This window comes from Brassica napus, chromosome C3 (genome assembly GCF_020379485.1).
Source record: "Brassica napus cultivar Da-Ae chromosome C3, Da-Ae, whole genome shotgun sequence".
NCBI classification, from domain to species: domain Eukaryota; kingdom Viridiplantae; phylum Streptophyta; class Magnoliopsida; order Brassicales; family Brassicaceae; genus Brassica; species Brassica napus.
This window is the reverse complement of record NC_063446.1, coordinates 58,100,349-58,123,692: the sequence shown is the minus strand read 5'-3', so window position 1 is coordinate 58,123,692 and position 23,344 is coordinate 58,100,349. Positions and strand designations below refer to the sequence as shown.

The 23,344-nt window shown below is 30.3% G+C and overlaps 2 protein-coding genes across 2 annotated transcripts; both read right to left on the bottom strand.

Annotated features, from left to right (window-relative positions):
• Window positions 1-242: 242 nt before the first annotated feature.
• LOC106374439 lies at window positions 243-2,610 on the bottom strand. The gene has a single exon (XM_013814462.3). It carries the CDS (start codon window positions 1,710-1,712, stop codon window positions 588-590), a length of 1,125 nt encoding a protein of 374 aa, XP_013669916.2. The 5' UTR covers window positions 1,713-2,610; the 3' UTR covers window positions 243-587.
• A 7,883-nt stretch (window positions 2,611-10,493) lies between these two features.
• Window positions 10,494-12,771, bottom strand: LOC106375947 (gibberellin 2-beta-dioxygenase 2). The gene is made up of 3 exons (XM_013815976.3): window positions 12,258-12,771; window positions 11,746-12,088; window positions 10,494-10,991 (listed from the first exon to the last, which is right to left on the bottom strand). Exons 1-3 carry the CDS (start codon window positions 12,650-12,652, stop codon window positions 10,722-10,724), a joined length of 1,008 nt encoding a protein of 335 aa, XP_013671430.1. The 5' UTR covers window positions 12,653-12,771; the 3' UTR covers window positions 10,494-10,721.
• Window positions 12,772-23,344: the final 10,573 nt, after the last annotated feature.

The following is a 23,344-nucleotide window of genomic DNA, read 5'->3' as shown; positions in this document are numbered from 1 at the left end:
ACGATGAATTTACAACGAATACTGCCATAGTAAAAAATATGTTTTCTTGGAGTGAGAGTTGTATGATTGTATATACTCACAGTTGACTAATCTTACACCTATTATGTTTTCCAGATCTAAAAATATGTACAGACGTGGTTGCATGTTAGTACTAAAGATTCTGTTTACGCCTTGAATGTCGAACATATACACTTGCCTCATCATTTGTTTAATTCTATATTTCCAAAATGAAAAAAAAAATTAAATCAATAAATTCCCCTTGAAGATTTACATGAACGTAGAGGGTAAAACTGTTCATCAGTCAAGAAGAAACCATTACAATAGAACCAAAGCTGAAACCAAGTTATTAAAAAGATCATAAAACTCTAAGAACAACAACACAACATTTCAAAACAAGACACAAATAATAATCAAAATGAAAGATTTACATGGGCAAAAATGTTTAGAACAAGTAGAAACTATTACACAACAGAACCAAAATGAAACCAAGGTAATAAAAAGAACACGCTTCTGCTAATAAAAACAAAAGAATTTCGAACACAAGACACAAATCAAAATGGTAATAAAGAATAATCAACTCATCGAATCTAAACAGAGAGCTGAGACGATGGTCTCTTACCATCATCCGCATATCCCAAAGAAGGTGGTCGAACCGGTTTAGGACTCTCAACAACATCACTAGCCGAACTCTGCTGAACCAAAACCGGATAAACATCGGTAGAAACCGAAAGCCGAGAAGGCGAACCCGGAGACGAAGGAGAAGGAGAGACAGGCAACTCAGAAGCACCCGAAAACGAAGCCATGGAGAGCGTTCGAGTGATGGAAGGATTCACCTCAGCGACTTCTTCGATACCTTCGTCGATATAAACAACGTCCTGCATCGTTAACTGATGATACTCAACGATCTCTCTCAAGAACCTGTTCTCCCTCGCGTAGATAGAGTTCTCGTGCGCTAATCTTGCTTTCTCCGCAAGTAACGTCTCAAGCTGAAGCCTGATTAGGTCATCGTCCGCTGGATTGGTGTTACCCTTTTCTCGGTTATCTCTTAACCGTTTGTTTTCTTCCTCAAGCTGGGAACATCTTTGTTTAGCGAACGCTAGGTCGGCTTTAACCGTTTTTAATTCGCGTAGGAGGAGCTTGGCCTTGGCTGCTGTAGCCATGGCCACGTCACGAGAAGCTTTGAGCTGAGACTCGTGTGGGCTCGGTTGCGTTAACGGTTGCCATGGACCGTTCTCCATTAGATCTGATCCTTTCTTCCTGATCTGAGACTCTACGATCGTACGGCCCTTTTCGAAACTGTCTCCGATATGATTCATCGTCGTAGTGATCTTCTCTATGCTTTTGCGTATCGTAGGGTTATTGTTATTATTATTATTCGAGGGCTCTGAAACGACGACGTTTCGTTGTTGTTGTTGGTGTTGTTGATGCTCTTCTTCTTCGTCCTCCTCGAGGATTGATTTGGCTTTCTGAGCGAGGATACCCCAGAAGCCGCGGCTCTCGTTCCTCGTCGTTGCATCGTCGTGGGAATTGGAGGCGCGGATTGCTTGAGCGGCAAGGGAGGAATGAGAGGAGAAAGATTGAGAAGATCTGAAGGAGGATCCGCCGTTGGAGTGACCTTTGAGATCGCCGTGGTCGTGATCAGGTGTTTGATTGTAGATATCGTCGTTGAATGTTGAAGCTCTTGTGATCCCTTGTCTTCTCCTATACGCCATTTCTTTTTTGTTCTTCCCCTTTGTTTGATTCTTTCTCTTCTCTCTCTCTCTCTTTTGTTTATCACACTTTACAATGTTTGATCCTCTGGCATTACGTAATTCACGTTCTTGAAATATTTTATCAATAGGTCAAAACAAGAAAACCACCTTAGAACGTGGCTTCTAAGTTGTAATTGGGTCAACTAATGGGCTGATTAATGGGGTTTAATAATGGTGGGCCTTTTGCTCACGAAGGAACATACGATAAAAAAACATTAAGCCCACATGGGAAACAAACGGAACAAAGTGGTACAATTTCTACTCTATAAATCACATCTTCTATGCATCTAAGACTTGGACTCTCTCCAATTTATCAACGGCCTTTCTACATCATCTATTCAGCAGCCTTGAAGATGAGATATCTATTATGTTATTAGGAAACACTACTTCAGCCTTAGCAGTTGATCAAAGAACACTTATATGTTGTTAATGTGGCATCTATGAAAGTACAAAGATGATTTTTAGTCAACACATATGGATTCCTCTAAAACAGATAGGGAAGAAAATAACCATGTAATGAAACGGATACATGCATCTATAACGGACATGGACATATAAAGATAACACATTCTCTCTATTTTGTCAATTAAAAATTATCATTAACAACTGAAAACACCATACACATGAGTTCAAAAACCAACTGATACATACATAGTATAATCGAAGCCAAGAGCCGGAAACACTCCGGACCGGAGCCATATACATTGCGAAACTAAAACCATTAAAGGAAATAAGACATAATACATAAAACTATTAACAACCTTCACCTAAGATCAAATCCGCCACTGAAGTACCCACAAAAGATTAAACTCTTAGACAACCGAAAAGCCGGAAAAAAAAAAGAAACATTCTTTCGGACCCCCCAAAATTTAAGTGGCTAATATATAGATAGTTCGTCCTTCAAACTGATTATGAATATATACATACGTATATATATATATATAATCATATAGCTGTTGATTCAAGCTCCATAAATCTTGGGGAGGGCCCTGGTAGCGGACGACACTATACAACACAAAGGAAGCAGTTTGGAAGCCACCTTCTAGTGAACGATATAAATGCAATCAGCATCCCTGATGTAAAAGCTCATGTGGAATCAGGTTGGAAAGTTTGTGATATAGAAGGATCAGCTTTGTAATAGCGGGATCTTCTTACTTAACCAATAGTGTCAATCTTTTCGAAGAAGAAGTTTACAACTTTTCTAAAAAAAAAAAGAAGTTAATTACAACTTACATACGCTCTACAAATACTATAGAGTTGAGGCTTCAAATGGGTTATCATAGAAGTAGACTCTCAACAACTTGTGAAACTAATTAATGGTCGGATTAAAGACATAACAATGACGAATTTGATCTCTGAAATACACCACTGAATCAAATGCTTTTTTAAATGGGTATTTTATTTTGCGCAATTAAAAGCAAATAATAAAACAATTTAATAACTATATTTAAATAAATACTTTTATTTTATGTTGTATATATATGACATGTTCAACATATTGTTTCTTCCTATAAATAAAATACAACATTTTCGTTCTTTTACCCTTCTAATTTAGTGCATTTGATATCTTGTGTATTTGCATGATCTTAAGATCATTCTAATTTTTATTTTGATCATTTAGCTGGATTTAGAGTACATTTAGGTGCATTGCATATGCATTTGTCTCTATTAGGTGATGGAGATACCATTTGGTGAGTTTGGAGCATTTAGAGGTGAATTTGAAGCAAGAATAGTAATTTTGGTCGTAAAAAGGATTTGACTAAGTACCCCAGTGGCTTAGTGACCTTGTCTAGAAGCCGCTGTGGATGTGTAGCAGTATTGTGAAGCGGTGTCATGAAGCCACTGGAGAAGAAGCTGACTCCATGTTTAACATCTATCTATTGTGGCGGTGATGTGAAGCCGCTGCTAAGGATATGAAGGAGCCAATCGTGCTAAGTGTCACAGTGGTTTAACGCATCGGGCAGAAGACATGCAACAATGCCGCTGGAGCCTTGCAGCGGCATCATGCAGCGGTTTCAGCATACCGCTGCGAGCATTCCAGAAGTCAACTTTCGACCTTTAACCGGATATTTTACCCATTTTGTTTAGGGAAAATCCAGGTTTGTTGGGTCGATTCAGCTTATTTTTAGAAGCCTATAAATACTGTTTATACCTAATTTTTATATTTATCTTGTTTTCTCTCATTGCTACTTTGGTGAAAACTTAAATCTTTAGTAATATTTTTTTTCTTTAGTAAATCTAAGTTTATTTCATCTTATTAACATTGTGTTGAATCTAACATGGATTTAAAGTTAATCATGAATATTAGTGAGTAGACTCTTTTTAGATTCATGGGTTTGAGTGATTAGATTGATTGAGTGAAGATTGATGTTAGGAGTTTTCAAGGCTCCTAAGACAAATGTTGTAGTATAGTGATTGTCGAACCAGTTCTGAGGGATATCAAAGCACCGAGAATGCAAGTACTCACTTAATCTAAGTGCAACCAATGATTTAGATGAGTTTTAAGCTATGACTAAAACTAATAAGCAATAACAGAATGATACTTTCTTGACTAAGGGAAAAGAGAACTCATGGGCATAGGGATTAGACCTTGGGTGATCAAGTTTTGAACTAAGGATGACAAATGATTAATCAAACTATCTACCTTAAGCCTAGACACAATTCTAAGCAAGCTCTATGTCTAGATGAATGCTCATTTGCTAACATATCTCAAACATCAAATGTCTTTGGTTGAATAATATGAAAGCAATCATTACAAATAAGTCTATTAGCTATTTTAGCACCTTTAACAACAAATGTCTTTGGCAAAGTATACTAAAAGCCTAGGAAAATTGTCTCAGGCATTTCATCAAACACCTTTCGGGTGGGAAATGCCTATTGATCAACTTTTGAGTGGCCAACTCAGAAGATGCATTAGGAATACTCTACTAGCAAGGAACAAGAATGATCTACACTAAAACATCCTAGAACTAACCTAATCACTCTTAATCTCCCTAACCCATGAATTCAAAAGGTGATTACTCACTAATCTCCATGATTCCTCTTAAACCCATATTGGATTTCAGATTAATCATGTAGAGAAATAGATAAGAAATCAACAAGAACACAAGAACATAACAATCAAAATCCAAGAGATAAACTTCTCAAGAGAGTTTTTGTGTATTTCTCAAATGATCCAAAAAATAATCTGCCTTATGGCTGCCTAGAGTACTTAACTTAGGTTTTTGCAAACTAAAAACAATAAAACAAATGACCAAAAGGCCCCTGAAATAACATAAAAATCGTCCAATCAAACACGCAGAGCGACCTAGCATAGTCGCTCCCAGGAGGTCGCTCCCGACGCTTCTTCGTGTCTCGCCCCGTCAAAACGCGAGCGACTTGAGCTGGTCGCTCTGGCTGGGAGCGACCTTGGTAGGTCGCTCTGAGGGGTCGCTCCAGGATGCTCGACTTTGGTGTCTCCGGACGAGACGACGCGAGCGACCTTGGTGTGTCGCTCCAACAAGTCGCTCCGGACTTCGGGAGCGACCTCAGTGGGTCGCTCTGAGAGGTCGCTCCGGGCTTCATTTTGTGTCGTCTCGCCATGGAAAAGCGAGCGACCTCGGAGCGTCGCTCTGGCAAGTCGCTCTGAGAAGGGGTGTCTCACGGTAGAAACGCGAGCGACCTCTTCATGTCGCTCTGGCTGGATCGCTACGGGATGTGTGTCACAGCGACTTCACGGCGTCGCTCCGGTGAGGTAGCTCTGGTGCGCTGCTCGTCTGTTGATCGCTTTAAACACTTCTTTTGAGCTCCAAATGCACCCAAATGCCTCCAAGAACTCCATGTGGTACTCCAATACCTGATAAAGACTCATGTATGCAGAATGCAACCTAAACATGGCTAAATCCTAGTCTATATGATCAAAATGCACATGGGTGAATGGATAAAACAATGTAAATATGCAAGATATCAAAGATCTAAAGTGTTTAGTGTTAGATCTAATATGTTGCATTGCTTATTTATTGCTCTTAATGTTAGATTAGTTTTGATCTCTCTTGTCTAAAACTTTAGACATTTCATGCTCAAAAGGTGTTTAATGAAATGTTTGAGCCAAGTTGATATTGTTCTTTGCTTGCTTAGCCAATAGGAATTGATGTTAAAGATGCTTAGATAGTTATTAGACTTGTGCTTACCATTATAGATTGGATCTTTATCACTTGAAATCAAATGTTTATTGCCCATGGGTCATATTCCACTTATTGATTGAAATCTTTAGTTATTTGTCATGATTTGCTCTTGTTTACTTGTTTTTTATCATCACTACACTGATTACACTTAGACTAAGCACTTGATTTGCATTCTCATTGATTGAATTGACTTGGATTGCATTGACATCTTTTATACTACTTTGATATTTGGATTGAGTGATTAGTGATTATCAACATTTTAGAGTATCTCTAGACTTACTCTATTTTTACTCTAAAATAGAGACAAGAGTAAAAAATATTTCAGTCCCGCTCAATTTTTTACTCTGTAATAGAGTAAATATATATTTATTCCATAAATAAAATAATCTATTTGTTTTTATTCATTATTCCAATTTTTCGTTTAATTATGAAATAGGGAGTTTTACGTTAGAGATTTTCTTATATTAGGAAATAGCTTGATTTTTAGTAGTCAAAATTTTAAGTGGGGAAAGTACCTTTTAAACTTCACGGAGTGGAGATTATTTTAGTTAAGACTGTATTCATAGCTTAACTTATAATGGGTTACACAATCAAGATATGACTTGGAACCCACAAAAAGACTGATTGTGGGAGAAGTTTTAACTCAAAAGCTTCAACTTTCTATGCAAAGAATGTGAAAAGGTTTCGATAAAAAGGAAGAACACTAGGCAAAAATGTCAAAAAGCTTAACTCTTCCCTTTTCCATGAGTTGAAAAGAAAACTAAGTGGTTATACATTGGGTTTCTAGTGTATAGTATTTGGATTTTAAACTTTTCGTATGAAACCATTTGTTTTGATCAGTTCTTAACAGTGTTTTGAAATCCGATCCGGACCCACGGTTGAACCGGTAAACCCGGTGACCCAGAAAAAAATCTGGTTTGGATTTTTGTGAAAAACTCAATATGTAGAAACCCGCAAAAACTCAGTAAAACCCAGAACCCGATATCGGTTAAACCAATAAATAACTTTTACTTCTTTTTTTAGTTTTTAATTATGTTTTTAGATTATGTTTTATATTCTGAAGATAGTTTCGGAACCAGAAGAATGACCAGCTTTTGCAAGTTATTTGGAAAATATCAGGAGTCTGAAAGAGAGTTTCATACGATCAGAGATTATTCATGTACCAAGAACGCAAAATACAAAGGCGGATAACCTAGCACGCAGTGCCAGGACACAAACGTCTTTCGTCGTTCACATGGATCAACATCTCCCAGCGTGGTTTACAGGGTCAATGTGAGCCTGTAATGTTGTTAACAAAAAAAAATTCCAATTAAGAAATTAGGTGCTGACAAACAAAAAGAGGTTAGGTTTTTCCTTTTCAGTTTTATACGTGATTTCTAGATTTTGATGAAGATTTCACTATGTCACCTGAAAAAAATGAAGTGAACGATGGTAGAGAGAACCAAAATTAGTTGATGTGATTTGGTGTTAGTTTATTTCCGTTATTGAAAATTTATAACAATGATCTTTTATTTTTTGTTTATTTTGTATTTGAAATTTAATTTATTATTTACATTAGATATTTAAATATTTATAAATTTTATGTCTTGATTTTTTTAGATGTCATAAATCTTACCTTGTTAGAGAAAATTTTAAATAGTTTAAACTATTTTTTGATATTTTGTATGTGAAATGAAAATAAAAATATAAAAACTAAAGTTAAGTATTTTCTAAATGTTTTTAAACATAAAATATATACATATCCAAACTATTATTTTATATTTTAAAAAATATTTAGAAAATATTAAACTTTAGTTTCTATATTTTTATTTACATAGCTGATATATTATTATATAATAAAATTAATTCATCTATTAACCCGCGGTTCACTCTCGGTTGATCCAGTGATCCAACTATCCGGTAAGTTTTCCGGTTCAGTGGTCCGGGTCGGGTTTTAAAACATAGGTACTTAATATATTTTTCTATGACCATTTTTAAAGTAGTCATAGTTTAAAAAATACACAAAAGTCCTAAAAAAATATACTAAAGTCAAAAGATGTTTCCTACTAGTAATATTATAATCATATATTTAATAGTCTACGAAATACTGTATAAAGGATCAAATCTCAACAAGTACATATTTCCATTGTTCTTAACTTTGACCAGTGTAGATATCTCTCAGTCTCTAATCGCTTCCAAGTTCAATGCTATTATAGATTATTGCTTAGAAATGTCTGATCTAACGTTATAATACATACAAGCTTGGTGTAAACCTGACACATCACTACATCAGTGTGCAGTTACAATCACACTTAATATATATATAAACATTTTCTTACATATTATATATGGAATGTTCCTCTTTCAAATTCTTATATTCTTTAAAATAAACTTGTTTCGCAGTAGTTATTTTCTAAGTCTTTCTTTTTACTAAATTATTTGCTATGTCTACTGAAGACACATCTACAGACAAAAGGGCCCGACATGAGCTGCTTTGGACCGTAGATGCACTAATAAGAACAGCTACAGTCAATGACATCTTGCTCTTTTTCATTTAATGAAAATATTTCATTCACATGGAATATTTTGGGGGATTTTTCATAGATTTTTTTGTTTGTTTATAAACACTTCGAAGAAAAGGAGAATTCAGTCTCATGGAATATTTGATTTGTTGCTACAATTCCTTTAAATTTTTTTTTTTTTTTTTTTTTTTTTTCAATTCCTTTAAAATGATACGTTCAGTGACTCAGAATCAGAGGTAATTGTGTCATATGGTTTTCATGCAGTCGGCGGATTCGTACTATTAACTGGAGGGTATATATATGCAAAGGCGTATTAATGTGAATAAAACAATGATTTGTTAACGTTCTTCCGATATCTAACTCAAAACTAATTAACCATAACAAAATTATTCAGATGTTCTTGGTTTTGGACCACATTACTCTCACAATTGGAATACGATTTTGAAGTTGCCGGTGGATAACAGACGAGACAAGACGACTCTGTTTCTACAATAGTATGTTTTTCTTTGAACGCCTACTAGTATGTATTAATTTCAAGTTTTAGTGCACTCATTTTAGAGAGAGAAAATGGGAGGAAACATGGCGAGACGAATCCGACTTCAACTCAGTTTATAAAGTTCTTGGACAAACAGGTTCGCAACAAAATCTCTTCGGTAAGAGGCAGAAGAGGAAGACGCTTTGACCAAGTTATACAAGTTTGGTTTCATTTGCGAGAGTGAACACTCTGTCATTCACTTTATTTTCCAAAAATAGGCTTTCAATACATCAATACATCAATACATCTTAGATTAATGGCTGATTTACGATGAAATCTATATCATTGATTCTGAAATCTACTTATTTGACTTTAAAATCTATGTATTTATCAAAAAAATTTAAATCCAAGAAAGAATCCTAAATTTATTAAAATACTACAACCAATAACCCCCACTAAAAATAATTTTTAAAATATAGATAAACTTAACAATCTAAAAAAAAGAAGGTTTTGGTGCCTAAATGATAGTCTTAAATCTTAACTGTGACATTACGATAACTGTACAGTTCTGTTATTGTTTATATATTTTTGGTAAAATTGTACACTTCTGTTATGTTTAGTACAGTTCTAAAATATGTAAAAATCCGAGCACCTGTCTCTTCTTTTTCTATGTCACCACTTAACTCTCCCCAATTATTTCAGCTAAAAACAACTCTTTTATTAAGCACAGATGTGTTCAAACAAAAATCAAGCACAGATAGAAAAAAAACTCGTAACTTGAAAAAAAAAATTAATCGTTTACTGAAATCCTAAAAATAACTCAACAAATTCAACTAAATATGTTCACATTCATGTAATCGCCATTCTCCTACTACCAGGCTAGCAGCATTTCCTCGCAATATTGTTTTACATAATGTAAGCATTTCCTTTTGGCTTTATATAAAGATTTTTCCTTATAAAAATTATAGCATCATTTTAATTGAATATAATAATGTAATGTAGTTTTTGCTATAGGCCTTGATTGGTAACTAAAATAATGTGGGCATATCTGTTTGGCCCCATACAATCAAATATACAATCAAATTCAAAAACTGGTTGACCCAAATAAAAAACAAATGACTACGTTATAGTTTTATAAATCTATAAAACAAAATTTGTAAATCAGTAAATTTATATTCCCATCTTTAGTTAAATAATAACAATGTTAATTATTATTTATGTGTGTGACGTAAATAGTTATTTGTTACCACAGTTAATACTTAATTGGTCATATACCTAAGGCTTGTTTGTCACTTAATAATACTATTTTTCTTTGGCGTCATTATAAGTTGCATGACTATTTTATAAAACATGTTTAGCACAAAGCTCAATTCCTTAAACTTATGTTTACGCCGAGAAGTCCATAAAATAGAAAAGCAAAGAAAAATATCCTAATTAAACTGCACTGAGGACACAGTACGGACATACATAAATTGGAAAACTTTTACTGTCTGTTTTTGTTGAAATAAAAATTTAGGTATACAACCTCATTTGTTCTATTTGAACACTCTGCACTAGAGTAGAAAAATGGAAGAACCAAGAATTAAACGTCAAACGAACCATAAAGAGAAAAAACAGACGAATTGTTATTTCCAAGAAAGGCAAACAAAGAAGAAGAGAGGATACAAAAGGTAGGTTTGATTGGGTCAAACTCTAAGCAAAGCCTAATGCTTTTGTGCCTAACGAAAAAACATACCAAAAATAAAAAGCTACTCCAATACACTATCAATTTCCTTCTTTCGCAATTATGATTTTTATGATACAAAGCATCATCATGAGTTCATGACTAATCTCATACATTTGACCTATGGGTGAGAAGAGGTTGTTTCTCAAAGAGACCGAGCCTATAATCACCAAGTTTAGATTTGTATGCTGAAGATTTGTATTGAGACCAAGTGAATTCTTTATAAAGCCAATCCTCTTGCTTAGGGACAAGACATGGCAATGGAGCAATCTTCTGGCTCAATGGGGGTCCTCCAAAATATATCATAGAGACTCTCGATCTCCTTGTATCAGCTAAGACTCTGTGTTTTACACTCTTGAACCTCCCATTTGTCATAACCTGCAATCACCGGGTATTTTAATATATAAGTCTTGCATGGGAATTAAACTTTGAAAGAGTTGGTAAATTGCAAAAAAAAAAAGAGAGTCAAAATTAGGATAAAAGAATAGAAATTTGAGTCTGTAACCAAAAAAAAAAAAAAAATCACGAGCTAACCATATAATTTTCTTTCTCTTTTTTTTTCCTCTTCATTTCTCTTCCTATCTTTCTCTACCTTTTTATTACAAAACTAATATTTTCTCCAATATAGTCATTTGGCAAATTAACCCATAAAAGAATACAAAACATGGTATATGGTATTTTTGTTTGTTTCGGAATGGCACTTGTAAAAGGGTATATTGCATATATACTCATCACGTAAATAGTAATTGTCACGTGAGTAAGGCTCAGTGTATACATTGATTTTCTAGTCGTACACCCAAGAAAAAGGAATTCGATTTTCATATATTATCTTTTAGTCTAAAAACAATTAAAAGAAAAGAGGAGACGAGAGGATATCGCATGTGAGAATTTTTGTCTACCATCACACCGATCTCAATCACTCCCCTCCCATCCAAATATTTGTATCTTAAGATAAACTGAAAATACTTATAACTTTTGACCAGGCAGTTAAATTGCAGGAATGTCTCAAACACAAAACCATCAAATCTTAAATACAAAAAGATTCCCTATATAATCCACAGTAATTTCGCTTTTCTATAAAAAGTAAAAAGAGAAAAAAAAAAAAAAAAAAAAAAAAAAGGTAAAAAGGTACCTGAAGAGCATCTCCAACATTGATGAAGAAAGAAGAGTGATCAGGAGGGACAGCGACCCAACTTCCATCTTTCATACAGATTTGAAGACCCGCAGTGTTATTGGACCGTAGCACTGAGATGATTTGTGGGTCTGTGTGTTCCCCAAACCCTACTTTCACCATCTTCTCCACCTCTTCCTCCGCCGTAGGATAATGGTTCATTCTCAAGCAAGAGTCACTCTTCTCATCTCTCACCATCTTACTCAGTGTGTCCCTTGGCTCTATTCCTAATCCTTCCGTCACCATCTCCAACACTTTGCACGTGACTTTCTTCACCTCCTTCATGTACTCCTCCACCGCCTCTCTGTTTTTGTTTCACTCACAATGGTCAGACTAGTATTAAAAGATAAGAAAACAGAGTGTTCTGTTTCTCCTCATAAGCTAGAATATGTGACTTATTTTCCATTATACTTTCTAAGGGAATTAATGGGTTTCTAATGAACATGAACGTAATGTTTCTGAGATTATTTTACCGGAAAATTTGTGGGGTTTGACGGAAAATGGCGGAGGTTTTGGGAGACGTGAGCTGAGGGTTAGCATTGAGGAGGATATACTCTATCCATCCCACGTCCCCGTTTGGTCCAATCCGTTTACTACCATAACCGTAGGGTTCAGGCGGACCGGCCTGGTTTTTAAGAGACTGTGGCAAGGCGAAGAAGCCGACAGCCTCCTGCTCTAACCGGGTCATGAGGTCTGGTCGGACTCCGTGGTTTACAACCTTGAAGAAACCAAACTCTTCACAGGCTTTCACGATTAGAGTTTTGGCTTCTGGGTCGGTTAGGTCCACGACGGGGACCGGAACCGGTTTGTATGTTGGGATTACGGATAAGTGGTTATCTAAAGCAACGTGCTGTGATAGAACCACCATGTTTGGTTTAGTGTAGGTAAAGTTTCTTGAAGATGGCAAAATATTTAAAAGGAGAAGAAAAATGTCGGAAGGTTGAAGAAAGGAGGAGTTGTTATGATTTAGGAACTCTCGAGGAAGCTATTTTGTTGGCATTTATAGGGAGTGGCTTGTGGGGGACGGGAGTACATATTATATATTAGAAATTTATACTTTTTAAATGTTACAAGTAAATTGCGATTTCTTATTCCTCTATTATTTAATTTTTATTGCATGTCGAGTCTATTCTTCTATCTCAGCACACATGGAAATACAGCATGGAATTTTTGTTTTTATTTTCTAATTTGGGTTTATGAAATCGAAGTTGGCATAGTGAGAAAATGGTAGATTGGTAGTCGTATGGTCCTGTTTTGTGTTTTCTTTTGCCATTTTACTTTGTCTAATCACGCGTATGGAATGTTGACAAATAAAGAAGAGAATCACGGGTCGTAGTTTTTCTTAATTAGTTATTGACTCAAAAAGTTTCAACGATTTCAAACTCTAGTATAAAGTAATGGTTTATGTAAGAAAAAGCTGTAATTTTTAATGGAACAAATACTTTTAAGTAGATACTAGATTTTTATCTGCGCTTTAAAATTACGGGATTATTCTATTGATAAAATTAATAACTAGTTTGTTAGTTTATAATAAAAATAACAAAATAAAATTAATAACTCGTTTGTTAGTTTATAATAAAAATAACAAACTTATTTTTAACCCGTTTGTACTTGTATATTTTAGATAGAATAACCCGAAAAAGTAATTTTATTCAATCATATTTTAATGATGAGAAAATTGGTGAAATTATTTTGGAAACATATATTAGATATTTTCTACTTTCCGATCTTGTTTCAGATGAAATCGAGATTTTTGCCCAAGTTAATAGCTAAAAATTAACTTAAAATTCGCAGAATATTCGTAGTGTCTATATATTGTGTTTTTTTCTATATTTTACGATAAAAATCGTTTATTCTACTTGTATTAGAGATTATGGTAGATATTATTCTATTAACAAACCGTGTATTAAAATATATTGTTTGTTACCTAATTTTTAAACTCAATTAGTGAAAAAACACTTTTAAAAATATCTAAAATAACATATTGAGAAGTAAAACAAAATTCATATTCAGTCTTGAACAAAAAATTTTATAAAATGAAATTATAATATGTTGAGATACATAAGACGTTTGAAATTATACTTAGCTAACTATATAGCCCTAATATTTCATAGTGTTATAAGGTATTTTTATAGTTAGTATTATTGTTTCAAAAGAGCTATAATATAGGATCTAGGATTACGTAACTTAATATAGTTAGTATTTTTTATTAAAAAAAATTGTAATATAGGGTCAACGATTTCATAAGTTAACAGTAGAGAGAATATAGGACGTAGATAAAGTATTTATAAACTGAAAAGCATAAAATGATGCAATGTGATTAGACTTAATTTTCTGGTTGATTTAATTAATTATCTTAAGCATAAAAATTCAATGGCAAGTGATGTAAATAACAAATAAAATTAAGGGCAAAATCATATTAGAGATTTTGCTTTAATAGTATAATAACTAGATTTTGATCCGCGCTTTCAAAGCGCGGATTTATTTTTGTTTTTTTTTTCAATTGACAAATATTTAGTAAATGTCACATTTTCATATTTTTGTGTTTTATTTTATAAAAGACTTAAAAATTTTATCTTTATTTATCGTATTTCATTTTAAATGACTATTTATGTTAAAAAAATTAAACTTTATTTTTTTAATGAATTAAGTTGGTATAACTCTGATAAATTAATTTTATTATGGGGTTAATATTTTAATTAAAAAATTATATACTTTTAATAAAGATTTATACTTTTCAATAAAAAAATTCAATTATTTTTATGAATGCTTAAATTATATTAAGAAAAGAAAAAAAATAATAATTAAGAATAGTTGAAAAAAAATTATTTGAACTTGGACTCAATGGTCCAAAAGAAAAAAAAAAGTGAGAATTGAATCTGATTTTTTAATAGGCCCAAATGGCCCATGAGAGATTTGATTTGGGCTGGATCCAAAAATAATGACCCAATATAGATTTGTTATTAATATTACTTAATTGCCCTTAATGAAACATGCAATGTTAGTGAAGGAAATATGCCCCTAAGGTAATTATGACAATAGGATCCTGCTTTAATAGTATAGATAGATAAATTCCTAGAGCGAACAATGTAGAGTTTCCAGTTTTATATTTTTCTCAAGCTAAATATTATGACTAAATAGGATTTGATATTTTATCTATTATATTTGATTTGATCCGATTTTTGCTTTGATTCGATTAAAAAATTTGAATATCCATAAACTTCTAGATTATATAACTAATTATTTACAAAATATAAATTATATAACTAACCTTTAATTCATGTGTTATTTTATAGAAATTAAAAAAAAAACATTTTGTACATGATTCTCTATTTGATTATTTCAGATTCTGAATTTATTATACCGAACTCGAAAATATATTAATATGTAATAATAATTGATAACAAAATTTAATGTATACAATAAGTCATTATATAATAATGCAAATAAAAAAACTTAAAACAATAAGATTATAGAGTTATACAATATATAACACTAATATATAAATCATATATTTAAAATATTTATGATAATATTAAAAATATACATTTATAAAATGAAAATAATATTCACACGAATGTGCGGGTCAAAATCTAGTTACTAGCAAAGATAAAGCTGGGAAGTAAAGTATTTCGAACAACAATTTGCTAGATATTAGTGAAGTTAAATAGTAGCTTTTTGGTTTATCATTTTCTATTTTTAAAATAAGAAATATTATCATCGAAATATAAATAGAATATCAACATTTCAGAGCCTCATATATATATATATATATATATATGTTTTAATATAACAAAGTTGAGAGAGGGGGGGGGGGGGGGAGGGCAGTCGTCGACGTATTTTGGGTGGCCAAGTCTTGGCCCAGGCCAATGACGTGCAGTAATTAGCTTTGTTTACTCGGTTTCCATACGTATTTTGTTTACAGAGGGTAATGACATTGCTCACGTTTAGAATGCCTCTGAAAGTGAAAGGTACAATCGCTGTTTTTTTAATATTACACAACATCAAATCAACATTTTTTTTTAAAAAAAGCTAACATAATTGTTACATAATAATGTTATTATCATTGCTTAGAAAAAATAAATTCAAATGGTGAATAGTAACTAGCTAGTAGGACTATAGGAATGAGTAAAAGTCATTAATTCGTGCATTACCTTTGTTTTTTCTAAGAATATAAAAGAGGAATTTTAATTTTACATGAAACTATTTTCAAAGTTATTTTTAAAAGATACCTCTTTTGTAAATACTTTAAGTTTGAAATGAAAAATATTAAAATAATCCTTATAAAACATTTATAAATGTAAAAATAATTTATAATATATATATTAGTTTATACCCAATCTCATCCCTTAAATACTTGACCATAAATAATAATCACTAAATTTTAAATCTAAATATTATAGTATTTTTGATTGAATGTAAATTTAAAAAAATGGTAATCAATTTATGGTATTTCAAGTAATTTTTTCTATAAATATGTCTCTTCCACCTTGCTTTTCGTCAATATAAAAATACCTCAAAATTGATTATTCGAACGAAACTGATTTGATCAGTTTCGAAATCCGATCAGTTTCGTCCGAATAATCAATTATCTGATTTGATTCGATCTGTGGCCACTTGACTATCCGGAAAATTTTAGATTTTTACGGGATATCTGATTTGATCCGTAAAAAATAAAAAAATAATAAATAATAAATAAATGATCTAAAAATAAAATAAATAATAATATTTTATAACAAAAATAAAAGTTATTTACTTTTTAAAATTCTAATAAGTAATTTAATAACTTTAGTAAATAAAAATACTAGTATAAAACTTATATAAAATAAAATATTTATGTAACTTATATATATATATATAACTTTTAAATATATGTATATGTATGAATATAACGGATCAGATATCTGTTCCTAAAAATATTATTGCTTCATTTTTACGGATATCGCATATTAGTATTTAATTTGCTTTGTAGAGTTGCAGATATCCGAAATTTTCGGTTCGAGTAGGAACATATAATAAATCGAATCAAAATTTACAGATATTTTGTCAAGCGCTAATAGCTACAAATACTTTGATGGTTCAGAAGAGTGTGATTATTTAATAACAAATCATTAAACTTCATTAGTTTATCTATTACTCGCTCTGTTTCAAAATACATGAAGTTTTAGGATTACGCACAACTATTAAGAAATTTGTTTTTTATTTTAAAAATATCATTAAAATATAAATTAAAAGTTATTCAACCAATCACAAAACATACTGCAAAATATCATTGGTTATATAGTTTTCGATAAAGTTAAAAAATGTATTGATATATGAAAACATCATCTATTTTGAAACACTAAAAACTCCGTAGAACATCATCTATTTAGAAACGGAGGAAGTATATTATATGCAAATGTAATAATATGAATTTTCAAAACAAATAATTTGGTTCAGTTAGATCTATCTTTGCCCCTACATGTATGTAGATACATAATTGATGTCCTCTAATAAGCTATCGTTGATTTTAGCTTTTGATAGGCACACAGTGGCCCTATTAAAGTTGAATTATATTTTTGGGTCTAAAACTAAGATTCTGAAATTTTGGATAAGAGATTGCTAAAGTTTGATGAATGAAATTTATATCTCTTTACCTTCTAAATGTACATTTTGAATTTCAAAATACATTCAGAATAAAACTTATCACTTAATTTTTCATGTTCCAAACTCATGTCAAACAGTGTGATAATCAATTCACTTTAAAACCGTTCAAATTAACCCATATGAAAAAAAAAATTGTCTTTTACGCGCAGATTTATGATGAGATGTAAAATATAGGGAAGTTGTAGGAGTAAAGAGGGTGAAGTTGAAGAGCGCCTATCCATCACGGAGACCCAGAGCCAGTTTTCATTTTTCATAAACGTTTATTTGTCATAAAATATAACTATAATAATTACACAAATATCAGACCCCCTCCAAAAAATGAGTATAGTACATAAAGAAAAACATCCTTATCCATACTCTGTTCAGTTCCACGTTCTCATAGCATCACAAATAATTGGTGCATCTTTCACAATCATTGGGGTATAACTATTTTTGTATCAGTCTCCATTCTACGAATTCCACGAAATGAATTCTTAAAATCTTACCTCCTAATTTAGAACCAATATTACACAGTAAAACATTTATAAACTAATATTTTATCAATATCTATAAATTAATAAATTTCACCGGTTTCAATTTGGATCGGTTCAAAATTTGATAAAAATTGATAAAATAATAAGATAATATTTTTTAAAAAAAATCTATATAAATATATGGTCTCATTAAAATTATAAATTAATAATTTATATGTATATATATTTTATATAAGTAATAATTTATATTTTCTTAACAATTAATATATTTTGATGAAATTTAATAATATTATATCTAAAATCATATTTAAGTTTTATTCAATATATATTATATACACCAAATAATATAATAAAATTAATATAAATATCAAATTTCAAAAAATAACAATTAATGTTTTACACTAAAATCAAATATTTTTCTTATCTTAACATAAATATATCTTAACTATCAAATCTAAATAAGAAAACTTTTGTAAATTAATAAAATTTCAAAGTCTCCACATTATTAATATCTTAATAAATTAACTGAAATCTGAATGTTTGTAATACAAGAAAATCAGTAATATATCAAACACCAGCTTAGAAGCAAAATTGAACTATGTTAAATCTTAATAGGGAGGGAAATGATTTAGTAAAATATATACTAGAGAGGTCTGGTTTAGAAGAACTAAGGTCTATGGAGGCCTGAACGATGAAGCTCTGTACGGAATTACTTCTCCGCAAAATGGAGGATTACTGTGATTGTGATGATAAACACATTGATATGAACTTCCTTTTGCCACATCTGAAAAAGTGATGTCAAATCATTTGGTGGCATTTAATTAAGGTTATTTATGAGGGCATTTATTATTTAATAATCTCTCCGTTTCTAAAATATATACTAGAGAGGTCTGGTTTAGAAGAACTAAGGTCTATGGAGGCCTGAACGATGAAGCTCTGTACGGAATTACTTCTCCGCATAATGGAGGATTACTGTGACTGTGATGATAAACACATTGATATGAACTTCCTTTTGCCACATCTGAAAAAGTGATGTCAAATCATTTGGTGGCATTTAATTAAGGTTATTTATGAGGGTATTTATTATTTAATAATCTCTCCGTTTCTAAATGTAATTAGTTTTACCAAAAAAAATTTGTTTCACAATATAAGTAGTTTATATATTTCAATGCATTTTTTTCATTTCTTAGATATTGTGTGACCAATAAAATAATATTAAGTTTTTAATAATTAGTTAAATTAATTGATTAAATGATATATTTTTTTAAATAATAATTTTATAGATATTCGTGCTTTTAAACAAAACTACGCGATAAAAAACTGACTGAGTATCATGTTTTGTATCTGTTTAAAAGGGAATCTATTTGTTTCTGAAGAGAAATAATCGTGCAAAATGACGTCGGCTGTGATGACAAAAGAGTAAAAATTAAAGTCGGCTAAATAATTGTAGCATAATCACATATCATTACGATGAGGATGACCTCTAATCAATTGTGTCATTCCTTAGATTTTGAAAATAAGATAATTAACCCGAGGAAGACGATATACACAAATCTTTTAGAAACTCTTTTTCTTTTACTTTTGACCTATTTAAATGTAAAAAATAGATTTTGATCCAAGAGCTGATTTATCGCTGACAAAAACAAAAAAAAAAATCCAAGAGCTGATTTATTTTCGAAATTAAATAAATTCTTCTTAATGAGTTTTTATAATAGATGATACATAAGTTTAGCCACATTTATCCAGGTGAACCAAACAGTACTAAACTGAAAAAACAAAACCAAAATTAAACTGAATTTACTAAATAATCGAGTATATCCTATCACTGGAACCGAAAAATAGAAACCGAACCGAGAGCTGAATGAGTATTTAACTTTTTAAAATACAAATCGTATACTTACAAATATTAATTATATTTAATTTTTAAATAACCAAATATCCAAAAAATACTATTTATAAACTAAATTACGCAAAAAAAAATTACCCGAAGTTTTTTATTCAAAATATTAAAAATTATTCAAATTATCTGATATTTTTATCCAAACAACTCAAATTACCTGATAATTAAAGCGAGAGATATTTCACATTTGTGAAAATTCAATAAAATATGTATGCATTGTTAGAATTTGTAAAATAAATAAATGTGTCATGTTTAAACCAATCTTTTTGACTAATTCAATTTAAATCTCCGGCCCGTTTAAACCCATTTGATTTTTATAATAATATTAATCATTTAAAATGATTCTTTTATAATAATATGGTCTGTTAATAGGTATTGGTTAACTTTCCTTGATATTTTTTCAAAAAATATTTATATGAATTATAATAAAATATCTCACTTAAATAAGTTTGTTACATGAATATTCTCTAACTTCATATGCATTTTTGAATTTTATTCACTTCATATATGTTGTTATCACCTTTATATGTTAAAATGGCATAATATAATCTACTTATATTATTTGATTTTATGATTTTATGTTTTTTACGAAGGTTATGACATAATTTTAGTAAAGTTAATTACTTATTTCATTTACGAACTTTTGAAATATGCATAAGCTTATCTGCCTATGGCTTACCATTCGATTTATATAGGTCTGTTATAATGCAAGGGACATAATATATTATATATTATTGTTGTATTTGATGACTAATGTTAGTGGATGATTTTATTTTTTTGCCACGGAAGTGGATGATTTTAGAACTCAGTTTTGAAATACAATACACGTAGCATTTACTATTCGGTACATATAGGTTTTGTTTACTGGTGTTATTCACTACCATTTCCTATATGTGGTCAACATGACTTCTGTTCTGAGACAATATATGTTAGTTAACGTGACTATCGTTAATGAAAAATAAATAATACATGAAAGAGATTATAGGTTTTTTTTTTTTTTTTTAACAGGAGGTTCAAAGGCGATCCGTAATCCGCACGTGGTTTCCGTTTGCCCAAAGGCCCGTAATCCGCACATGGTTTCCGATTGCCAACCATCTAATCCCCCTGGCCCGGAACCAGCCGGCACTAATACCCATTACCCAAGGACCCGACACCAACGCCGCGTTAACTTTAAACTTGGGGATGGCGTAAAGCGTTCCGTGGCCACATGGGGTATCGAACTCGGGTCCGTATCGGTTGTGGTAACTACCTCAAGACCACTAGCCCACCACCCCGTGGTTGAGATTATAGGTAAATATTGTTAACATATAGCTTTGTGATTATTAATTGGTAAAATAGATAGAAAATAATTGAATTTTTTTGTTTTAATAAGACAAATTTCAAATAAAAGAAAGCGTGTTAAATTTTTTATAAATAAGTCCAATAACTTTTTTTATAGTAGATCTTTAGAATGATCTTTTTTAATAATATAGATAACATATAATCAAAATCAAAACAAATCTCATTTTAGTCACACTGAGTGTGATATATTATCCACTTTTCGTTGCCGCCATTTGCATAGTTTTCCGATGTGATCTGGATTGGTGGTAAATTGGGTAATATCTGATCTATCAGTGTAGATTCATATTTTGAAATAAATTTTAGTCCTATATGATTTTATGCCACTAACATTAAATCACCATTTAAATCATTCATTGAATGTATTTTTGTAAGTCAAATGATAGGCTAGTATGTGCCATTAACAGTTTTCATACATTTACGTATTTAGATCAAATATTTTGTAAAGTAGACCCACGTTTTCGTATTTAATTCACATGTTAATATAAATTAATTATTACATACCCCAAAAATATCGTTGATATCTTTCTTCGTTTGCTAGATGCCTAGATCTATATTAACTTTAAATTAACTATGCTATGATATATCCCCTATATATTAATTGAGGAACATTTGAAAAGATGTAACCTCAATTTTGTATTAATTAAAATAGACTCCAATGTATAGGTGGCACTCAATTAGGTAGTCAATTACATTCAATTGAAAAATAAGTAGGTCCACATTCGATTTTTATATGTTGTTAGATACATAAGTTGTCAAACTATATGATATAATGATATGATATGTTATTTTCTTTCCTTAAATCAAACCTACGGAATTACCATAAATGACTAATATATATATGACAATTAATGATTTTAATAATAAAGATTTGATAACAATTTATATCTCCTCCATCATTTTTTGTTTAATTTTATATTATTAAAATAAATTAAACAATCAAATTAGCTATAAAAGTAAAATTTAGATTTTTTCGTATATGTTATATTTTGAATTTTTAAAAACGACAATAAATAACTAAAACTATTAAAATTATTATGTTAAAAATTAATGATCAATGGTTTAACATTTTTATTATAAGAAGATACACATGATTTTAAAACCATATGAGTAAAAAATATCATTTAATAATAAAATAAATAAATAAATATATATATATATATATATAGATTAAACACTATATACCATAGGATTACATAAATATTTTAATATTAAAAGTTTCAATGAATTTTCAAGAACATTTATAAATTATAAACTTATTAAAGATTTCAGATTGAAAATTTTGTTATCGATGATTTAAATATTTTGTTATAAAATGATATGAATGATCATAGAACCGTATGATTATAAATTCTTATTTAATAAATAACTATATAAAATATACTATTCTTAGAAAAATAGGTTGGTCCATCTTAACTTATATTACACTTTTTATTAAACTAACTATCGAATTGATAAATAACGTACCAAAAAATGTTTTGCACTTTCCTTAAATAAAAACTACGAAATTACCTAATATGATTAACATATATGTGAAAATTAATTATTATGAATAATAAATATTTGATAACAATTTTTGTATCTTAGTTCTTTTTAAAAATTTTATATTATTAAAAGATATTAAAAAATCACATTAAATATATAATAAAAATATTTATATTTTTTTTATATGTTATATTTTGAATTTTTTAAAACGTCTATAAATTATTAGAAATTTGAAGATCACCACTCTTAAAATTTTGTGATCAATAGATTATTTTTTTGTCATAATAAGTTACAAATGATCATAAAATTGTATTAATATGAACTTTTATTTAATATTATAAGAAGATACACATGATTTTAAAACCATATGAGTAAAAAATATCATTTAATAATAAAACATATATATATATATATATATATATAGATTAAACTATATACCATAAGATTACATAAATATTTTAATATTAAAACTTTCAATGAATTTTCAAAAACATTTATAAATTATAAACTTATTAAAGATTTTACATTGAAAATTTTGTTATCGATGATTTAAATATTCAGTTATAAAACGATATGAATGATCATAGAAGTGTATGATTATAAATTCTCATTTAATAAATAACTATATAAAATATATTATTCTTAAAAAAATAGGTTGGTCCATCTTAACTTACATTATATTTTTTATTAAACTAACTATCGAATATTCAAATTGATA